The sequence below is a fragment of the Chanodichthys erythropterus genome, chromosome 1, assembly GCF_024489055.1.
Source record: "Chanodichthys erythropterus isolate Z2021 chromosome 1, ASM2448905v1, whole genome shotgun sequence".
In the NCBI taxonomy this organism is placed as follows: domain Eukaryota; kingdom Metazoa; phylum Chordata; class Actinopteri; order Cypriniformes; family Xenocyprididae; genus Chanodichthys; species Chanodichthys erythropterus.
In genome coordinates, this window is record NC_090221.1 from 32,031,561 (window position 1) to 32,055,212 (window position 23,652).

Genomic DNA, 23,652 nt, shown 5'->3' on the forward strand with positions numbered 1-23,652 from the left:
TCAAAATGCAAAACGTGCATTTATGTGTCTCGAAATCTAAACATTCTTGTATTTAGGAAGTGCAACACTTGTCTTCTTCCTCTTAAATGTAATTTGTGTAATTAAACTTTTGAAGAGGTGCCAGGTTGTTGTAGGAAATGCATGCAATTCTCTTCTTGACACGGACAATTGAGCAAATGTTTTGTGTAAATAACAATAACCAATATATAGGTATGTACAACACTCTAAATATTCATAAATACGCGCAGTAATTATAATTAGTGAAATTAGGGGCCGGTTGCATAAACTGCTAAGACTAGTCTTACAAGTTAGTCACAAGTTACTTGTACTTTACTTACAAGTTAGTTGTTCATAACTTTTTTAAATCAAGTACATAAAAATGTATATTGGTATAATTTGAAACCAAAAAGTAAAACTGATTGCCCTTGACTAATCACTAGTTGGTCATACTAGTACTTAAGACACAGTCTTAACATATTGGCAATGTTTATGCAACTGGCTATAGGTCAAACTTCACAATGTCGAAAGATTCATATTAATAAATAACTTAATTTTAGATTATTTAGTGAAACAAAGTACTTGCACTTTGTTAGAATTGATTACATCAGATGTGTAATGTATAAACTGATGTGTAGAATGTTCCTTGAATCCTCTGTAATTCTTTTAAATTGATTAAAAAAAATGCATGACAGACTTACAATATGATGCAATATGTTTTCTGTGCCAGTCAGGCATGGGCAAAAAAAAAAAAAAAAAAAAAAATTCAGGCGTATTGTCACATGGCAACTAAAAAGCTTTTAGGAGACATTCAACATCAATCAAACATAAATTCAAATGTTTTTAGAAACTTCATTTTAACTGTCAGTTATTCCTAGGTTTTGCAAGTGAAATTGTAGCATCATTGCTGTTACTTGATTTGTATCAACAAAACTTACATTGTACTGTATATGATGTAAAACTGCTTTTCAGTCACACTCTTCCTAAACCAGATAATGGCATGAGAGGGACATGGCTCCAGTGGGTGTACCTATTATCCTGATGTTGGCAGCTCTGTATCTGCTGCTGATCTTGCCCTCAAGCTGCCTGTATGCGTGCCCAAGGTCCTGCAGTTGCCCCAGCCCTAAGGAAGTGCACTGTACCTTCCGTCACCTCCCCTCTGCCCCACGAAACCTACCCCAGGACACAGAGAGACTCAACTTAGGGTAAGCTACTGTGTTGTTGGCTTTAGCTTTTAGTTAAAGGACCACTGGTAAAATTTAGCAGACTGAACATGTTCATGTTGGAAGCCCCAAGAAGAAAGGGAGAGTTCATGTAAAAATGAAAATTCTGTTATCATTTACTCACCCTTACGTTGTTCCAAACCTGTAGAGTTTCTTTCTTCTGTTGAACAAAAAAGAAGATATTTTGAAGAATGTTGGTAACCAGTTGACAGTAGCCATTGACTTCCATAGTAGGAAAAAAAATGCTATGGAAGTCAATGGCTACTCAACTGTCTGGTTACCAACATTCTTCAAAATATCTTCTTTTGTTTTCAACAGAAGAAAGAATTTTCATTTTTGAGTGAACTATACCTTTAAATCACACAGCATAACCATACTTTTTAAGCAAAAGCCTTGACAAAAAGAAGTTGATAAACTCAAAATGAAGGGAAATAAAGTATTGTGTGGTTGTCAAACCTTCAAGTCGTTCCAAACCTGTATGGTTTTCTTTCCTCTGTGGAACACAAAAGAAGATGTTTTTTTTGTTGTTGTTTTTTTTCTATACAGTAGTAGTCATATGTAACCAGAAATGTTTAACTATACCTGTAATGTGCTACACTATGATAGGACCCTGTTTGAACTAGATGAGAACTGATTTCATATATGCCCAAAAAACTAGTTAGTTAAAAGTCATTGCATTCCATTATTTCTTGTTTGGCACCATTGTGAACTGATGTTTATCCAGTAGAATTAATTGAATGATATTCAAAATTGGTATTGATTACTCTGCATCTTACAAAATGAAGGGGTAATGTGAAAAATGTCTTAAGCTAACATTTTTCCATAATATTCTTTGTCTACTGCAAAGCTATAACAGCATTGACACGATTGGGTCTTCAGATTTTGTGAACCTACGGCAATTGGAAATGCTCATGCTTCATGGAAATGATATCTCCTCTGTGTCTTCTGGATCCTTTTACCACCTCCGTTCCCTCCAGGTATATATTCATATATGGTTATATGAGATGTACATTAAACATAGTATATTCATCTACTGTACTATAGCGTCTTTGTGTCTCTAGTTTCCTGTAAAACTATATAAATATTTATGAGACATGACTTTGAAATAACACTGGGGTAATTGATGCTCTTTTTTGGCACAGATACTAAAGTTGAGCTACAACAAACTCAAAAGAGTTGACCCCAGTTTGTTTGAGGGGTTGACAAGCCTTGTACGGCTTCATTTAGACCACAACCACATTGACTTCATTGAGCCCTTTTCATTCAATGGACTCACATCATTGAAGCTATTGCAACTGGAGGGGAACAGACTGCAGGACCTCCACTCTCACACATTTATTACTGTCTCAGTCCTGGGCACATTTTGGAGCTCAGGCCTGCGGCACCTGCACCTGGCAGACAACCAACTAGAATACCTGCTGCCTGGAACTCTGCAGCACTTACACAGGCTGGAAGTCCTATCCCTGTATGGAAACCCCTGGGCCTGTGACTGCAACTTACGTTGGCTCTTCGAGTGGGACAAAAATCATGAGGGTGAAACTACTTTGAGTGTATTTTCCAACCTTTGCACCACTCTTTCAGAATTTGATGTAATGGCAATAAAAAAATTAAAATATTGCATGCAAACATTTCTCAGATAGTGTGTTCATACATTACTTATTCTAAATAGTCATCACTGAATGAGAACTCTACTGACTGGAAATAACTTAAAAACAAAGGAAAGGATTTTTTCTTACTGAAACATTCTCTAACCCTCTCTCTTTCTAGGAGTTATTAAGTGCAAAAAGGACCGTGACTCTGGAGATGCTGGCAACTGTGCTGCATGTGCCTCACCCCAGCCTTTGAATAACAGCCAGATCTTGCAGCTTTCAACCAATCAGCTCACCTGTGACCGACCCTCCCTTCAGTCGCCTCTAAAAATTGGAGAGAGTAGTGTGTGGGAAGATCAGGAGCCAGATTCCCCCTACATCAAGGACTTGGAGCGTCCTCTTGGCCACCTGACCTTCATTCTCTCTGACAGCCATGGGAATCGGGCGCACGTGGCTTGTAATGTAACATACCCTGTTGAAGACACCTCCATGGTGTGGGAGCCAGTGAGGAGAAAAGATGAGATTGCTGTAAATGTGACTCTACGTACACTATTAGAGTGTGAGATCGATAGAGATGCTCTTCAAAACCTTTGGAGGTTAGTTGCCTACTACTATGAGAGCCCGGCTATTTTGGAACGGGGAACCATACTTGGAAATTCTTCCAAGGTGACTTTTCAATACTCTCAAGCTGCAACTGAGGAATCACCATACTTTACAGAGCTCAAAGGACACTTGATGGCTGAACCAGCCTGGCTTTTACAACCAAGGGTCACCCTTCAGCTGAACAGGCGCAAAACCACAACTAAAAAACTGGTGCTGAACTTCTCCACTTTTATATCAAAGAACATCATTGGAAGAGGTGATGAGGAGGATGTGGTCTCTTCCTGGGCTATGATCCAAAGAGGAGCCCCAGGTAGAATCCAGTCAGTACTAGAACACTCTGAAGTCATTCTTGATTGTAGCGTGCTCAGCACAGGGCATCATCCTGTGGAGTGGATGCTTCCAGACTTAACAACAGTGGATCAAACTGACTCCCATAAATTAAGGTTGGAGAATTACAGGCTAGTAATCAAAAATGCAAGTATAGCAGACTCTGGACTTTATCATTGCTTTGTAAGGACCGACACTAATGTAGACATTGTCTCATATAGACTTACAGTCAGGATGCGTCTTTTAAGTCCCAGTGATTTAAATGGAAAGAAGATATCTGTGGAGAATGGGGATACTCTTAGTCTTCCCTGTTTAGTAAAGTCTCCTCATCCAATTGAGACAAGATGGTACCTACCAAACAATCAGATTCTCAAAGCATCAGGCATGAAAGAAAGGGTGTACGTGTCACAGAACAACACTTTGATAATCAAAAAACTGACTTACGAGGATGCTGGAGAGTATAGCTGTTTAGCAGCTAACCTCTATGGGGCTGATATGTTGTCTCATCTAATTATTGTTACTGGTGAAAAGGAAGAAGCACAAAAAGGTGTTATGGTAGCTAAGGACGAATTACCGCTTTTTGAGAGTGAGGACAGCGAAGGGTCAGGATATGAAGAAATCAAACGACCAACTGCTAAACTAACACCTCAGAGGGTCAGTGGAAAACACAAAGGTGGCACTGTCCGACAAAATGCAAAAGAAAAGAAAATAAAGGAGAGTGTGAGAAAACCAAATAACTCTGTCAAAGAGCTTGACCCCAGCCGCTGGGAGCAGATTCTAGCAAAAGCTAATGCTAAACTCTCAACGTTGCCACCAGTTACAATGCAACTAGAAATTACGAAAACTTCAAAAACAGTGACAGAGATTTCAAAGACTACAACCACCACCCCTTTGTCAGCTGAGGACATTCAAACTACTCAAACAGATGTTACAGCAAGCAGTACCGCCATAAGTTCAAGCGTACACAATTTCAATGCGAAACAGCTGAAACCGCCACCCCACAGTGAGCACATAAAACAAGAAACTATACATGGAGAAAAATCGAATCACAAGACAAGTGATTCTAACATTTCAGATTTGACTAACATAGATTCAACAACGGTACCTGAACCTGAGACACAGCTGGTAAAACAGGTAGACAGACACACAATAGAAGAGAAAATAAGGGTTAACAATAATTCCATCTGGAACCAAAGACGAAGATTCCCATATAGGCACCGTAGGCCTCCATCACGTAGACCACGCCCAAAGAGACCAAATTTCACTCTAGCTCCCACTACAGCAGTACCATTCACTCAATCTCCAGTCAAGACGGAGACCGCTAACTCATATTCTCCTGCCCAAAACAAAACATTGATGACTTTAGAAGTCTCTCCTACTCATTACCCAGTAATTGAAAGCTTAGACATGGAAGTCACAGAGGTACCTATAACAACATTCAAGAAAAAGGAGAAGCTTACAACACCTCTGCAAGAAACTGAAGTAGTTCCTGCTACACTTTCCCCCAGACAGATCAACAGGTATGGACATGAAAACAGAGATATAATTTTTAGAACTAATAGCCACCCAAATGGTGATAAGACAAGGCAGATTTCAGCAACGGCCATCCCTAATCTTCAAACCAGCAACACAAATCCTTCAGAGTCAAAAAGAGCACATACGACTGAGAAACCAACCTTAACTAATGTGAACCAACAAAATGTTTACAATTGGGGAATGCATCCTGAAGGTGTACCGATTCACCCCTGGCTAATCCAAAAGAATACACCCAAAAAACAAATCTCAATTACTCCACATCCCTACACTCAGTCTCCCTTCTGGGCTAAGAACTATGGCATTCCCTTCTGGCCCACAGTTCATAGCTCAAAGCGCCACCACTCCCAAGACAAAACCTGGCATTTCCTACAAACAGGAGGCAGGGGTGCAGGGGTCACCAATTGGCCTGAAATCACTGCTCAAACAGCAAAGCCCACAGCTTACATTTCTGGGCCAGCAACAGCTTCCTTTCCAAGGACCATAGCTCCACATGTCAGCTCGTCTCGTGTACGTGACCACTTACTTTTCAACAGGCTCAGAAACAGATATAGACAATCGCAGCTTGATGCATATCGACAAGCCCAGCTGGGAAAACTTGTCACTTCTAAGCCAAGGACATATCATCCCACCCCAAAGCCTCACCAAGCTCCAAATGTCCCAAGCATCTATAAGCCTGTGACTCCCCCATCCGTACTAGGATATACAAACAAACCACCCTCCACAGCAAGCGTACCATATGGTAGTCGCTGGCACTACAGTCATTTTGGAGCAAAGAAATTGAGCACTGCCATTCCCTTTCCAAACCTGATGGGCAGTGGCATCAAACCCAGGATCGCAGCAGCTGAATCTGTTACTGTATCTGCTCTAGCGGAGGCAGATGTGCTCTTGTCTTGTAGATCATCTGGGGACCCCAAACCTGTTGTTTCATGGACCAAGGTTTCAACAGGTTAGGCAATTTTTCATTACATAACTTTTGTGGGTGCATTTATCTGAATGGAAGATGAGAACCCCTTTCAAAGTGCTTAAAACCAAAACTGATCTAAGACGGCCATAGAGGTAGAATCACATTTCTTTGGCCAACTATATTAGCAAAATTTCAGCAGTTTTTACTTGGTGTAAAATTACTATTACTTACTATAGGTTTAAGGTTGGGGTGAGGGTTTGGTTTAGAGTTAATTGCATGTAATTATGCATATTTTATAGTTATTACTACAGTAACTACATGTAATGTAACAATGGCGCTGCGTACATAAATGTTTTACATATTTAAAAACAAAAAAAAAAAAAAACCTGCATGTAATTAATTTCTGTAATTGTATCTATCATTACACTGTTGACCTTACCTTACAACTTGACCCTTAAACTTTAAAACTTATACCACCAAACCGGTCCCTAACCTGACCCGTAACCCACCTCAATAGCAGCACAAGTGATTTGCGATACAATATCAACACAATAAGTACATTGTACTTATTTTTTGATGCAAGTGCATAGTAGTTAAGGACACTTAATATAAAATATGACCCATAATTTAAATATACAGTTTAGGACATACAGTATGATTGTCTGAAAATGTGTCAAACTGAATTGTTGGAGATTTTTTATTATTTTCTTGATGTTTATACTTGATTCTTTTTTCCAACTACTTTACAGGTGCAACAATTCAGACCAACACAAAACTTGGACAAAGATTTGAGGTCCTTTCAAATGGTACTTTTGTGATTAAGAATGTCCAGCTCCAAGACAGAGGCCAGTACCTCTGCACAGCTCAAAACAAATTTGGCTCAGACCGCATGGTAGTTACCCTTGTTGTCCAGACTCAGCCTCCAAAAATCATGAGTTCAAGGGCCACAGATGTCTCAGTGTTTTTGGGGAACCCAGTCAGCTTGGACTGTATTGCACTGGGTAAACCAGAAGCTCAGATTTCATGGATTCTTCCAGATAGGACGTTTGTGCGAGACATTGGTACTCTTGACCGAAGAATATCTCTTTTTCCAAATGGAACACTGAGTATTCATTCAGCAAACTTTTCCAATAAAGGTGATTATAAGTGTATTGCCAGCAATGCAGCAGGAGCTGATACACTCACATACCACATTCATGTTGCAGCTCTACCTCCAATAATTGTTGAGATGTCATATGAGACTATGTTTATGAATGTTGGAAGAAACGTATATGTGGATTGCACTGCTAAAGGAGAGCCATTCCCTTTTATTAAGTGGGTTCTCCCTGATGGTTCACAAATGAAGCCCACACAGTTTATTGGAAGCCGGATATTTATTTTCCCAAATGGAACACTTTATATAAAGAATGTCACTCCCAATGATTCAGGGAGGTACGAGTGCTCAGCAAGCAACCCAGTTGGTTTTGCTAAAAGAACGGTGCAGATGGATGTGAGGCAAGAGGCTCCAGGCCCCTGGAAAGGCCTATACCAGCAACACAGTGTCACGGCAACATATGGATCCACAGTTTTCCTGCATTGTCCAGAGTCCATAGGCTCCCACAGAGGTACAGTCTGGAGACTGCCATCTAAAATCATACTGGAACATCAGTACAGGTAGCATGTTTAATGCTATTGAATACAAGCTAAAAGTATACATGTTCTATCTAGCTAGATATGAACATTACTTCTAATATAAAATAATGTTTCCCCTTCATAACAACCCTACAGAGGGATTATTTTAGTCAAGCTATACTATACAGCTGTATTGTCATTTCTCCTTTATTAAGAGTTCTACTTTTCTCTTTTGAGCAATTATTGGTCCTCACTGCTCACACTGACATACGCTCTCAAACTCACAGCAGGCCAACTTCATCACATGTGGAATTCAAACAATGTCTGGTGTAGATTAAACAAGCAGTCTGTCTCAGCCCAAACAACCCCTGCTGATCCAGACAATACAGTAACTGAGCGGGACACAAGGGCAATTTGTCTACTTCAAATGCTCAGTCAGCTATACAACAGGCTACTTAAAGGGTTAGTTCACCCAAAAATGAAAATTATCCCATAATTTACTCACTCTTAAGCCATCCTAGGTGTATATTACTTTCTTCTTTCAGCCAAACACAATCAGAGTTATATTAAACAATATCCTGGTTCTTCCAAGCTTTATAATAGGAGTGAATGGTCCCCTAGATTTTGAAAACCAAAAAAAAGTCATCCATCCACCATAGAAGTAATCCATATGGATCCAGGTGGTTATTAAAGGCCTTCTGAAGTGAAACAATGCTTTTTTTATAAGAAAAATATCCATATTTATAACCTTATAAACTTTAATCACAGGCTTCCGGTTAATGGCTGTACACGAGTATAGTTCCGGGACAGGAGGTATCGACGAACGCGGAAGAGCAGAGAATAGAGTAAAACAAAACACCGGCCACCAGAAAACAAGAATTGTTAAAGGTGCCATCGAATTGAAAATTTAATTTACCTCGGCATAGTTGAATAACAAGAGTTCAGTACATGGAAATTACATACAGTGAGTCTCAAACTCCATTATATAATAATCCACTTATATAAATCTCATTTGTTTAAAAGACCTCCGAAGAACAGGCAAAGAGCAGGGTGTACGCCCTCAATATTTGCATATGCCAGCTCATGTTCAAGGCATTACACAAGGGCAGCCAGTATTAACGTCTGGATCTGTGCACAGCTGAATCATCAGACTCGGTAAGCAAGCAAGGACAACAGCAAAAAAATGGCAGATGGAGCAATAATAACTGACATGATCCATGATAACATGATATTTTTAGTGATATTTGTAAATTGTTTTTCTAAATGTTTCGTTAGCATGTTGCTAATGTACTGTTAAATGTGGTTAAAGTTATCATCGTTTCTTACTGTATTCATGGAGACAAGAGCCATCGCTATTTTCATTTTTAAACACTTGCAGTCTGTATAATGCATAAACACAACTCCAACAGTGTAGCATTAGCCGTTAGCCATGGAGCACTATCAAACTCATTCGGAATCAAATGTAAACATCCAAATAAATACCATACTTACGTGATTTGACATGCTGCAATGATAGAGTCGAGAGCTCGGGAGGGGGCGGAGAGCGCAAGCAATTAAAGGGGCTGCAGCCTGAATCGGTGCATTTCTAATTATGCCTAAAAAAAATCTATGGGGTATTTTGAGCTGCAACTTCACAGACACATTTAGGGGACACCTTAGACTTATATTACATCTTGTAAAAAAATGTTCGATGGCACTTTTAAAAAGAAATGTTGGAGGATTTTGATGTAATAGAAGAGGAGTTTGTTACCCAGCCCTATTTGTTTGAACCACGAGAGGCGTCTACTCTCGCCTGAGCTTACACTACTCCTACATCCTACATCATACGTCAGGTCAAAGGTCACCGGAGTTCAACTTGCATACAGCCGTTACTGGAAGCCAGTGATTGTAGTTTAAGTTAATATGGATATTCTTCTTACAAAAACACATCGCTTTACGTCAGAAGTTCTTTATTAACTCCTGGAGTAATATGGATTACTTTTATGATGGATGGATGCACCTTTGGCCTTTAAAATCTAGGGTAGTATTTACTCCCATTTTAAAGTTTGGATATTTTTTCTAATATAACTCAGACGGTGTAAGTCATATACACGTAGAAAGGCTTGAAGGTGAGTAAATTATGCGATGAATTTTATTTTTGGTTGAACTAACCCTTTAAAGCAGTTAGATAACAAGTGTTTAACATTAGTCAGTCATTATTATGCCTAGAACTAAAATTTATCAAAATGAAATATTAAAAAAAAAAAAAAAAATATTCAGTCAAGCAATGTGACTTCAGCCACAACAATTTAATGAAGAACCAATCCACCTTTTTCTGATGAGCCTACAGCGTATAGAATTATGGGTGACACTTCCAGTTTGGGGAACTTCTATTTAAAAAGAATGAAACAAATGATTTAGAATAATAAGGTTGCGCTACAAAAAATCCTTTTAAGCCAGTTTGGCAGAATGAGCTGTCAATTACCCTTCATGTTTTATTTTCAGACATCAGAAGAATAACGTAACACTTTGTATTTTAATGTTATATGGTATCACAAGATCTTTTCAGTCACTGCATTCTTTTCCTCCTGATTATCTTCTTTTTCTTCATATTCTGCTCTAACAGTATGAAAAAAGACAACATATACTGAGCATTTGTGGTGTGCTCTCCCGATTTCATTTACAATATATGCTATGAAAAATTCACTGGAGTGCACTAAGAATCTCTTGTTTTTCTCCCTAAATCCTCATTTCTCTTCCCAGGTTTATTTCCACACAAATGCTTAAAAATGTAATTGTTTCCCTTTTTCACTTCTAATCTCTATTAGCAGTGTTTACTGGAATACTTTAAAGTATTTCTTATCTGTCAAAATAACGGAAATCACTTTGAGATATTATCACTCAATGCTAAAGTTAATGAACATTTTTGATTAAAGTAATGTGCTACATAATACATACCTATATTACTACAGTGATATTTAACATTTCTGTAATATTTCTGTGGAAATAATCAAGCTTTTGGGGATATTCATGGTCTGTTATACTAATTTGTTAATGCTTTTACACTTTTAAATTTCCTTTTAATGTTCAATGGTTGAAGGGTGAGTAGAATAATATCTCATTGTACCCAGTTTAAAAAAAAATAAATAAATAAAATATTACATTTATAGAGCGAACAATCACTGATTGTTTACAGTTTAACGGAAGTTACTCCCATAATTTGCGCAAAGCGTCATGGGCATTGGGAAAAGGTGCATAGGAACACAGCAATTCATGATGATGGTGTGTGTGTGTGTGTGTGTGTGTGTGTGTGTGTGTGTGTGTGTGTGTGTGTGTGTGTGTGTGTGTGTGTGTGTGTGTGTGTGTGTGTGCGTGTGTGTGCGCGTGAGAGAGAGAGAGAGAGAGAGAGAGAGAGAGAAAGATTCAGTTAAACAACTAGTTTGTCTACTGTATATTTGTTATGAACAATAGTCCTCTACAAAAGAATACTTTTTTTAAAAACTTTCAAACAAAGCTTTGTGAAGTCAACATTCAAAGTTTGTCTTGACGGGAAACACAAACACTGAAGTAGCCCTCAGATACCATGTTCTTTACAGCAGCATTTCAGGGAAATTACCTTGTGGAGAAAGCCGCTGACTGAACGAACCACATGTATACGGGGGTACATGGCATTTAATGTATATGACATTTAACACTAGAAGTCCCAGAGATTTGTAACCCTCCTTTAGCCAAGTGGATGCTAACTGGCTAGTCTTTTGGCTATCATTAGCATCAATTCATGTGTAAATATGGTCATTACCTGAGCAATCTGGGGGTTGGGGGTGTGTGTGTGAATGGTTGCTGGTGGCTTGTTTGTATGTGTGGGGGAGGGAGGGCTGCTAAAAGCAGAGAACTTGATTGACCATGGGCCGGTTTCAGAAAGGAGGTTAAGTGAAAACTCTGAGTATGTTAACCCTGAAATGAGGGAGTGCAAGTGATGTTTAAAAAGTTAACTCACTCATTCACACTGAAAAAATGCTTTTCATACTAAGTATTTTTTTTTATCCTATTTCAAGTAAATTAAAAAAAAAAATCTTAAAACAAGATGGATTTTCTATATGAGAAAATTATATATGATATTTAGTCTTGTTTCCTGGGGGGATCTAAATTAAGTGCATTTTACTTAAGTAAAATGATCAATATCTGCCAGTGTGGTAATAAAAATCTTAATGCAAACGGAAAGTGTTGGAGTGTCTACCCAGGTGAAAAAAAAAGTGCAGTAAAATACACTTTATTTTAGTACACTTTTACACTTCCATAATGTACAGTGCTCTATTTCCGTGCACTTTTGTACTTAATATACTAAAAGCTCTTCTTTAGTACTTCTTAAGATAATCTTAAGAACATCTAAGTGTACTCAACTAAGCTATTTTGAGACACCATGAATTTGAACTAATGTGCTTTTAACATACTATCTCTGTATAGAAAAATGTATTTAGTTACCACTTGTAGTACACTTGAACCCATCTTTCAAACACTTTTAAAAATGGACTTATGATGTATTTCAAATATAAGATTAATATATAATGAATATATACAAAATGTATTTATAATATATTGCCAGGCAGTGCCAGGATTGTGAGTGATTGCTGGAATGTACTCACTCACTTTTTAATATTATTTGTAAATATGTGTACAAATGGTTGGTTTCTTTATTTTATTTTGTACTATTTTTATCAATCTCAGCAACAAAGGAAAAAAAAAACATGTGTGTTGATTTCTCCCTAAGATGGCAAAGTGAAACACAAGTTTCCTTGAAGTGTCTCAGCATGGCCCCACATTGTTTACATAACAAAAGCAACTGTTCACAGCTGATTAAGGATATTAGCCTAAAGACTTCCAGCCCATCGGCTGTCCTGCGGGTTTTATAGGTAGAAAAGCCAAATGGCTGCTCTCTGGGACTTCTAGTGTTAAATACTAATTGTTAACGTGATAAAAGAACGGCTTTCTGTTGTTTGTTAATTTACATAATATTACATTAACTGCAATCTCGAATTGAATAATTAGCAGATACCAACACTCCTATATGTTGAGCCAATGTGGTTCAAACAACAGAGGAGCGACCATGTTAATACGGTCTCGGAAAACAGTTGTGATTAGCTAGTTGGTTTCTTCCATGATGCATAGTACTACAAGTGGTTATGTAGTGAATTACGTCATTGTACGGGAAACACCACCCTGAATGGATGTGGACAGCCCAGTTAGCGCTGTCAATCATGACCAAAATTGTAGATATATCACACAGTCTGATTAAGCCTAGATGTCATACTGTCCAGCTTAGCTTTTATGCAAAATCCCACCAGACTTATATGTGACAAAATCTGACAAGTAACAATTGTATAGGACAGGGAAAAGAAATTGCACAGTGTGCAATCAGCTTAAGAAGAATTCTATGAGCTCTTTTATTCTGTCATAGTTAATTACTATGAAAGAGATCAGCTGTCACAGAAAGATGTAAACAATTTCTCTCTTTTTGTTCTCAGTCCACAAAGGCACATCACTGCTTTCCCCAATGGCACTCTTAGAATTCTGAGACTGACTGAGAAAGATGGAGGCAATTATCTGTGTATGTACCAAAGACCAAATGGTGAGGACATGGAGCTGTTCCAGGTAGAGGTTCTCATGAGGCCACCAAAGATAGAGAACGCTGGGGCACAACATAAAAGTGTTGCTAATGGAGACAACTTTCTGGTGGACTGTGTAGCTTCAGGCCTTCCAGACCCTGAGGTTTCATGGAGCCTCCCAGATGGCACCATGATCAACAATGCCCTCCAGTCAGATGACAGCGGAACCCGTAACCGCCGCTATATCATCTTTGGGAATGGAACGCTATTGTTGCAACAAATGGGGAAAAAGGATGAAGGCAATTACACATGCTACGCTAAGAACACCCTGGGGGAGGATGCAATGAAAGTAAGTGTCCAAGTGGTGCCAAACTCACCCCAAATATCTTCTAAAGAGCCGGTATCTATGCGGGCACCTTTCGGGCAATCAGTCCAAATGAAATGTGATGCTAAAGGTATTCTACCACCTACGATCATCTGGATCTCACCAAGGAATGAGATAATTACCTCATCTTCGGTCAAATACCAAATCCTAAACGATGGGACTCTGATCATAAAAAAACTTACTTTGGCCGACCAGGGAAAGTATGCATGTGTGGCACGGAACCCAGCTGGAGATAACATCAAGAATGTGAAGCTTCAAGTTGAGGTTAAAGGGCCGCAAATCAATGGACAGGGTGGGCGAACAGAGAGCAAAGTTTTAGCAGTGTATTACCAGACACTGCTGCTGGACTGCAAAGCAGAGGGTATGCCAGAGCCACAGATCACCTGGACCACACCTTATAGCATGTCTCTACCCACCCCATATTTGGGAGGCAGGTTCCAAGTCCACAGGAATGGCACTCTTGAATTGAGGGGCATTCGAAAGACTGATGAAGGTCGGTTTCTGTGCATAGCCAAGAATTTCCTAGGGGAAGCAAGTCTAGCAGTTGACCTGGAAGTTGCATCACTTGCTGAGAAGCCAAGCTTTCCAGTGCCAAACATAGAGGTTCTTCCACTCAAACCAGATGGTGATGACATATCTTTGGAGTGCCGTGCTACAGGAAAACCAAAGCCAGAGTTTCTTTGGATTCTACCCAATGGAACAGCACTGAATCCAGGCATGAAACTTCAACGGTTCATTCACTACCTGGGAAATGGGACTTTACACATTACACAATCAAGTGTCATTGACAAAGGTGTATATCGATGCCTGGCCAAAAATGTAGCTGGACAAGCAGAAAAGCGTTATGCTTTAGAACCTGGACAGAAGCCTCAAATTAGAAGTACTGCAGCTACAATGAAGATTTCATTTGGGCAGACACTAAATATGCCATGCAATGCGGATGGTTGGCCTCAGGCAACAATTACCTGGACTCTTCCAAATGGCCTGGTCTTGGACAAGCCTCAAGTTATTGGAAGAGTGACATTTTTATCTAACGGCACACTTCAGGTAAAAGAAACTTCCAAATTTGACAGAGGAACATATACCTGCAAAGCAACAAACACATTTGGATCATCAACATTGTCATATCCAGTGAGTATTATGGTGTTTCCACCTCAAATCACTCATGCTCCACCTTCAATAACCAGAGTTAACAGGGGGTCTCCTGTGATTCTGAACTGCATAGCTGCTGGCATTCCCAAACCAGACATTTCTTGGACTCTGCCTGGACGTACCACACTTGTACCAAATAGTCGCTTCACAGCACAGGGTGGAATTCACATGACAGAGGAGGGACATTTGGTCATACAGGACCCAGGCCTCATGAACTCAGGGATTTACAAATGTAATGCTAGAAATGCCTTGGGAACTGACTTCAAAGCAACATACCTTCAAGTGATCTGAGCAATAGACAGAAATCTAATAATAGCATTTAGCTTTGCAATAGAACAAAAAAAATATGGACACCTTTCTGAGAGAAAAAAGTATATATATATAGTAGTCAACATTTGAAGTGGATCAAAAAAGTTCATCAAAGTTGTTCTAACTAGGATGTCCTGAGAAGAAGGTATTAGGACAACTTTGATGAAAGGTTTTGATCCACTTCAAATGTTGACTACTAATATATATATATATATATATATATATATATATATATATATATATATATATAGTACTTAAAAATACATATTAAGTGCACCAAAGCACTTAAAATACCCTCATCAATGTTGCTAAATGTTGTACTTTTTTTAAACTGTCATGATTTATTAGCTTTGAATCAGCCCATTCATTGACCCAAGGATAATATGTCTTTGGTATTCTGTATTTAATTTATAAAAAATATTGGTTTGTACATATTTATATATTCCACAGAGTAAACAGTCATTTTACATACCTTTTTCTAACATAAACTGTACATAAAACATTCCAGAATGTCTGTGATTTGTCTGATATGTACTCTGTTGAATTTCTTGCATTCTTCAGTGTGTTAGAACAAAATGGCCTTGTCAGAGTAGAATGAGGCAATGTATGGTACAAATGTTGCTATTGATGTGGTAGCTGTACAAAAAAATAAGACAATAACACAATTATGTAAGATACTTACTGCCACACTGGGCAAATAAATAAATCTGATTTATGATCTTTTTGTTCCAACTCTTTTACATTTTAGAAAAAGCCACAATTGCACAATACTACTTAGTAAATTAATGTGTGCCATTAATTTGAGTTCTATTACATTTTAAATGTAAGACACCACAGTGCTGAATCAAGCAATAGTACTTCATGTATAGGACATAAAAATCACAGTGAGATATGTGTTTATTTGATTTGTCTGCTCTAGAGTTTAAGAAGAGATCTCAACAATCTGTGCAATAGATTTGCCAAGATACTAAAGTTTGTAAACAAAAGTCAGATTTCATTATGAACTATCAAACTATCTGAGCTATTCTATACACATTATGGCTATGTACTCTTACTGTATATTAACAATTGTCAAGATTTTTTCAATTGATACTTAATGAATACAAAAAATGAACTCCATAAATATATGAGAGAGTGATAAAATATGGTTAAGGGACTGAAAATGAAAATTCTGTCATTATTGATTCATGCAACAATAATTAAACTGTTTATTAAAAACAATTAAATGTCTTTCTCCATTCCACATATTAAAACTGAAGTGTCATGCTCAATTATGACACATCCGAGAAATGTTAAGTGTAGACAAAGTCATCAAACTTTGTCGTACTATGTTTTTAATCTGACAAATGTGTATAACATAACAGTTTCAAAGAGGGGTATTTTCCATCAATAACTTCCGTTTTGGTCTGTTTCTCACACTGTAAGCAATCATATGACTTCAGGTGACTTGCACCATAGTGCATGAGTCATATGGAGTTCTGTTTGGACACTTTTATGATGTTTGGTTGACAGATGTGATCACTATGAACTGTATGGTGGCCGAGAGAGCTCAATACGCTGCAACTGAAGAAAACACATGCAAATAGAAAAAACACCAGCAAATAAAGAAAACATCATCAGTTTGACAATACATGCACTGCAAAAGTTCACAACACATGCAAATACAGAAATGCGCTGCAAAAGTTCACAACACATACAAATACGTGCTGCAAAAGTTCACAACATGCAAATACAGAAACGCCCTGCAAAAGTTCACAAATGCAAATGCAGAAATGCCAACACTATCTCACGACCAATTCGTACTTATTCTACGAGGTGGCTATTTCGTATAAATTCATACGACCTCACTCGTGCGAATTCGTAAGATTTGTCTAAACCCCAGTGACGGTTAGGTTTAGGGGCGGGGTTTGGGGTAGGTCATTCGTATGAATTCATACGAATTTGTCAACTCGTAAAATACATACGATTTAGCAAAAAACGTATGAATTAGTACGAGTGAGGTCGTATGAATTCATACGATTTAGCCACCTCGTAAAATACATACGAATTGCCGTGAGATCGGGTTGGAAATGCGCTGCAAATGTTCACAACACATGCAAATACAAAAACGCGCTGCAAATGTTCACAACACATGCAAAAACAGAAAGGCGCTGCAAAAGCTCACAACACATGCAGAAACGCGCTGCAAAAGTTCACAACACATGCAAATACAGAAACGCGCTGCAAAAGTTCACAACACATGCAGAAACGCGCTGCAAAAGTTCACAACATGCAAATACAAAACACGCTGCGAAAGTTCACAACACATGCATATACAGAAACGCTCTGCAAAAGTTCACAAATGCAAATACAAAAACACCCTGCAAATGTTCACAACACATGCAAATACAGAAACGCGCTGCAAAAGTTCACAACACATGCAGAAACGCGCTGCAAAAGTTCACAACACATGCAGAAACGCGCTGCAAAAGTTCACAACATGCAAATACAAAACACGCTGCGAAAGTTCACAACACATGCAAATACAGAAACGCTCTGCAAAAGTTCACAAATGCAAATACAGAAATGCGCTGCAAATACTCACAACACAAGCAAATACAGAAATGCGCTGCAAATAGCACATACCAGGCCCGGTGAGCTCAAGACCCCCTCTGCGATGATCTGAATGATGATGATGATTAGGCTTCTTTTAGAATTAAATACATTTTTTAATTTGCTCCGCAATAATTTGTAGCGCATCACGCATGACCGACGCACTGTAGGCTAATAAGATGTGCTTTGCATGTGTTTTCTTCATTTGCAGGGCATTGTGCTCTCTCGGCCACCGTAGTACTGTCTGGAAAAGAGCTGCATAAAGATTCTTCCAAAATGATTTTCTATTTTACTGCAATAATACCAGCAAGTCTGGAATAACTTGAGCGTAAAATAATGACAGCATTTTCGGTGAACTATCCCTTTAAATTTAACCAGCGTACCCATGTTGTCATTTTTATTCAACACAATGGTAAAGTATAATTTATTTTTCAGCTATTTTACGATTTTAATTGCGTTTAAAAGAAGGCTACTGCATCAGTTGGCATACACTTGTCAGTCTATGTAAACTCCCTGCATCTGCAAAGGGAGTGGATCTGCCATCCCTTCCCCCATCACCACCACCATCATCACCGCCGGACCAGTGAGCACCAGGCTCGGTACATCATTTCACCGTTATGGCAAATGAATTCCCACAAAACAGAGAAGGAACTGCCAACTCATGCCATGCCAATCTCACGTCGTCTCTAGACCTGAGCACGTCTCTAGATCAAAGTGTGCGGACGCGGATTTTTAAAATCATTGTCATCGGAGACTCAAATGTGGGTAAGACCTGTTTAACCTTCCGCTTCACCGGCGGAGCCTTCCCCTGCAAGACTGAAGCCACAATCGGCGTGGACTTCAGGGAGAAAGCCGTGGAGATTGAGGGCGAGAAAATAAAGGTGGGATTTATTGTCGGGATGGTTCTCGTCCCGAAGGCCGATATCTCGTTGTATCACGACTGTATTGTGTGTTTGTTTGGGTGGACGTGTGACAGCAGCATCATGAGGAAGCAGTGTTTACATTCTTAGTAACTGCATTAATTCCTCTTTCTGATAGCATGTTGCTTCAAAGGCGTTGGTCCTCGTCTTTCATTCTAGACAAATCAAATTACATGCCATAATGTTGACAATTTAAAAAATAAAAAGGATTCTATCATCACACCTGCAATTTCCTGCTGGAAAATCCATTTTAAGATGGTAACGTTAGTTGGTTTTTTGGAAAATGGTAACTGGTTTTTACTTGGTCCAAGATGGTCATTACCTATTTTAAACTGGCCATTAGCTGGTAAAAACTGCCACCCCCCACAAATTAAGATATTGTTGATGAAATCCAAGAGTTTTTTGTTTGTTTGTTTTTGTTTTTTAATCTCCCATAGAAAGCAACATAATTACCATCGTTAAAATAGTTACGAAGTAACGAGAATACTTTTTTTGTGTGCAAAAAAACAAAACAAAGATAACCTATTTATTCAACAAATTCGTCAAATTCTTATATATTAAAGGGATAGGGATTAAAGGGATAGTAATATATTAAAGGGATAGTTTACTCATTTACTCACCCTCAAGTTGTTTCAAATCTGTATAATTTTCTTTCTTCTGTTGAACAGAAAGGAATATATTTTTGTTTTGTTTTTTATTTTTGTTTTTATTTTGTTTGGAACAACTTGAGGGTGAGTAAATGTTTCATTTCTGGGTGAACTATCCCTTTAAGCGCTTCTAGGTTCCATGTCAGATTGCCGGCTCAGAATTTGCCAGCTCCGGTGTCACGTGCTGCTCACATGAGCAGCGTTGGCCAATACTGAGTTAGCGTTCTGATGTAGAACCTGGAAGCGCTGAACATAAACAGAGTAGGAGAATGACAGGGGAGAGATGAATTTGTTGAATAAAGTCGTTATTTTGTTTTTGCGCACAAAAATGTATTCTGTATATGTAAAAACATTCATCAAAAATATCTATCTATCTGTCTGTCTGTCTATAGACATATAGGTGTGTGTGTGTGTGTGTGTGTGTGCATTCAGTCAGTTGAGTTAATTTATCCCTTTGATACATTTATTTTTGATTAATTTTTTATATATATAAATGTATTTTGAGGAAGTTACACATCTGTCTAATGCAATTGAACATTCCAGATGCATCAACACTGAAATGATCATTATGTTGAGCCAATTTATGTTTAAAAAAAAAAAAAGAATTTAAAGAGCACAGTCATATAAAGTTATGAGTAAAGGTCAAAGCTATGACCAGTAATCATTTGAATTTAACATCACATTCTGAATCCTTTTTAAAAAAGTAGAGATTAATTTATTGGCATGCTTGTTTATTTCTGATGCAGTTTTCTCCTTTAACTTCTCTGCAACTTTAAAACAAGTTTTTGTCTTTTTTTTTTTTTCTCTAACAGGTACAAGTATGGGACACAGCAGGCCAGGAGCGCTTTCGGAAGAGCATGGTGGAGCACTACTACCGCAATGTGCATGCTGTCGTATTTGTGTACGACGTCACAAAAATGGCCTCATTCCAGAACCTAAAGACCTGGATTCAGGAGTGCAACGGGCACGGCGTGTCATCCTCAGTCCCTCGTGTTCTGGTGGGAAACAAATGCGATCTAGTTGACCAGATCCAGGTCCCTTCCAACACTGCCCTTAAGTTTGCCGATTCCCATAACATGCTACTGTTTGAAACATCAGCCAAAGATCCCAAGGAGAGCCAGAACGTGGACTCCATTTTCATGTGCCTGGCATGTCGTCTAAAAGCCCAAAAGTCCCTGATCTACAGAGACGTGGAGAGAGAAGATGGCAGAGTGAGGCTGACGCATCAGCCCGATCCTAAGAGTAACTGCCCATGCTGAGGACCTTAAACTGTGAAATTATTAACACTGATGATAATTCACAATGCAAGAATGTGCCTGCAACTAATTTTAGTTACTTTATGACAGCTGCTCCATGAACTATCCTTGTTTCTATGTGTGTGTGTGTGTGTGTGTGTGTGTGTGTGTGTGTGTGTGTGTGTGTGTGTGTGTGTGTGTGTGTGTGTGCGTGTGTGTGCTTACGTGTTGGTAAATCCCACAAAACCAGTCAAGAATATGTCCGGGTCGTATTTTATCTCAAAATCAAAAGAAAGAAATGAGAAATAAAATAATGCCACATTTGCATTGTGACATTATTTTCATGACAATTAAGCACATTTCCCCCAAAATTCACATTACTGTAATGAAAAAAAAAAATCTTATTTCATTATTGTAATGCAAAACAATTGATATATTATTGTTGTTATTATTATTAACACATGTTGTTCTTCCTTTAATTTTTGCTAATTTAAATAAAACAATATTGAATAAATAGAATCTTATGACAATCATCATTTACTCAGAAGTAAAACATCAGGTGCATTATTTTGAGATTTTTGGCGAGGAAAAATGAGAAAAAAAAATCTGCAAAAATATAATGGCCGTACAATATGCTTCATTTTCATCATCAAAAGAATAATGTGAGCTTGACAGGTTTACTCAATATTTCACCCATGTGTAGAAGAATGATTTTCGATCCCTCATGGTTAATTTAGCGAACAATTTATATGCAAAATACCACTTAAAAGTAACCTTTAAAATGATTGAAGAGACGTGACATTTGTTATTTGGTTCTTTCACACATTCATTTGGATTGTGTTCTGATGAACGAACACACACACACAAAGATATTTTGAAGAATGTGGATAACTAAAATGTGTCTGCAGTATTTTTTTAATACAATGGAAGTCAATGGGGACCAGCAACTGTTTGGCTACCCACATTCTTCATAATATCTTTGCATGTGTGTGTGTGTGTGCAACAGAACATAGAAACACATTTGGAACAAAATTAGGATGAGAATTTTAATTTTTGGGTGAACTGTCCCTTTAAGGTTTTAGATGTCCGGGAACTGCACATGGAATCCAAACCCTTCAGCACTGCATGAGAGTTTTTACAATGATCATTCAAATGCTTGTGTTGCCTTAAAACATATTTATTTGTTGTTGTTGTTTTCCCCCTAGCCTTCTAGTTACTCCTTTCTAAAATATTTCCAACATTGACCCTCACTAACAGCATGGATTTATTTGAAACTCATTCAAATTATGGAACTATTAAAATGTATTCTGATAGTTAGTTAGCATTAAATAGTTTAGTGACCCAACAAAATGCTTAATGTAATCAGATGCCACTCATAATTCACACGCTCCTTGGGAACGAGTGTAACCGTGTGGGAAGTTTTATGTAGCATCACACAGTATTTCACCAGCTTAAAGTGGTTCTTCCAAATGCATAAAGACTCAAATATCTACAAAAGCAAGGTTGGAGCAGGCTAATGATTGTTACATTTCTATTCAAAAGAACCATAAAATTATATTACCATGACAGAATGGCAGTGTGTGTGTTTGTGGAAAATGTTGATTATGGAATAAGAGAGTGTAACTTTGCTTGTTTTGTTATTATAAGTTCTATCCACTGCCTATTGTTTTGTTCCATTCTTTTGGTTCTACAGAAGAAGTTGCAGTTTTGTGTGTGTGTGGTTTCAAATGTATTCAGATTCATAAGAGAATTCTTTGGTTTCAATAGTTTTAGCCTTATATCTGATGAAGACATTGAAGCCTTATGATTTGTCTTGTTTTGTGCCATTATATGCTGTGTGACGTCACAATATGTATGTTAGGTTTTGAGCACCAAATTAAATCTCACATATCCTGAAGCACCAGCCCTTTCATTAGCTTTAAAGTATCAACAATTATTGGAGTGCATATTTTATTTGTCATTGAAAAAGTATGAACTGATTAAATGATTTTCAAACACACTACACAACACTGTTAACATATTATGCTGAAAAAGGTCACAGATGCTTGTAAAATCCTACTCCGCATAAATTCTTCAATGATTTATTGAGGACAGTATTAACAATACTAATAGACTAACAGCATGCAATATAAATCATCCTGTGTTAAAATATACAAAAAAAAAAAAAAATTAATAGATGAATTTGCAATGCAAAGAGCGGACTTAAAGGGTTAGTTTACCCAAAAATGAAAATTCTGTAATTTATTACTCACCCTCATGCTGTTCCACACCCGTAAGACCTTTGTTCATCTTCAGAACACAAATTAAAATATTTTTTGTTGAAATCCGATGGCTCGATGAGTCCTCCATAGGGAGCAATGACATTTCCTCTCTCGAGATCCATTAATGTAATAAAAACATATTTAAATCAGTTCATGTGAGTACAGTGGTTCAATATTAATATTATAAAGCGACGAGAATATTTTTGGTGCGCCAAAGAAAACAAAATAACGACTCATATAGTTATGGCCGATTTCAAAACACTGCTTCAGGAAGCTTCAGAGCGTTATGAATCTTTTGTGTCGAATCATGATTCGGATCGCGTGACTTTGGCGCTCCGAACCGCTGATTCAATGCAAAAGATTCATAATGCTCCGAAGCTTCACTATATAAGTTGGGGGTTTTTTTGTTGTTTTTTTTTTTGGCGCACCAAAAATATTCCCTTTATAATATTAATATTGAACCACTGTACTCACATGAACTGATTTAAATATGTTTTTAGTACATTAATGGATCTTGATTGAGGAAATGTCATTGCTGTCTATGCAGGCCTCACTGAGCCATTGGATTTCATCAAAAATATCTTAATTTGTGAAGATGAACCAAGGTTTTACGGGTGTGGAACGACATGAGGGTGAGTAATAAATGACATTATTTTAATTTTTAGGTGAACTAACACTTTAAACACATCCTAAAAACATGGGTTTTTAGGATGTAGAAGGAATATAACAAGTGGAAAAAGCCTATTTATTGCATTTGTATGTATTAAATAATGTTCTGA

At 37.9% G+C, this 23,652-nt stretch overlaps 2 protein-coding genes across 2 annotated transcripts; both read left to right on the plus strand.

Annotated features, from left to right (window-relative positions):
- The first annotated feature begins 1,008 nt into the window (after window positions 1-1,008).
- On the plus strand, window positions 1,009-15,200 carry si:ch211-159i8.4 (matrix-remodeling-associated protein 5). Its single transcript, XM_067382958.1, has 6 exons — window positions 1,009-1,202; window positions 2,068-2,197; window positions 2,363-2,753; window positions 2,988-6,221; window positions 6,929-7,832; window positions 13,292-15,200. Exons 1-6 carry the CDS (start codon window positions 1,009-1,011, stop codon window positions 15,198-15,200), a joined length of 6,762 nt encoding a protein of 2,253 aa, XP_067239059.1.
- Window positions 15,201-18,427: 3,227 nt separating this feature from the next.
- On the plus strand, window positions 18,428-20,636 carry rab33a (RAB33A, member RAS oncogene family). Its single transcript, XM_067382968.1, has 2 exons — window positions 18,428-18,691; window positions 20,190-20,636. Exons 1-2 carry the CDS (start codon window positions 18,428-18,430, stop codon window positions 20,634-20,636), a joined length of 711 nt encoding a protein of 236 aa, XP_067239069.1.
- Window positions 20,637-23,652: the final 3,016 nt, after the last annotated feature.

Coding starts and splice junctions, on each gene's coding strand:
- rab33a (XM_067382968.1), top strand. CDS start 18,428: ATGGCAAATGAATTCCCACAAAACAGAGAAGGAACTGCCAACTCATGC. Junction 18,692..20,189: donor TTGAGGGCGAGAAAATAAAG/GTGGGATTTATT, acceptor TTTCTCTAACAG/GTACAAGTATGGGACACAGC.
- si:ch211-159i8.4 (XM_067382958.1), top strand. CDS start 1,009: ATGGCTCCAGTGGGTGTACCTATTATCCTGATGTTGGCAGCTCTGTAT. Junction 2,198..2,362: donor ACCACCTCCGTTCCCTCCAG/GTATATATTCAT, acceptor TTTTTGGCACAG/ATACTAAAGTTGAGCTACAA. Junction 2,754..2,987: donor GTGGGACAAAAATCATGAGG/GTGAAACTACTT, acceptor CTCTCTTTCTAG/GAGTTATTAAGTGCAAAAAG.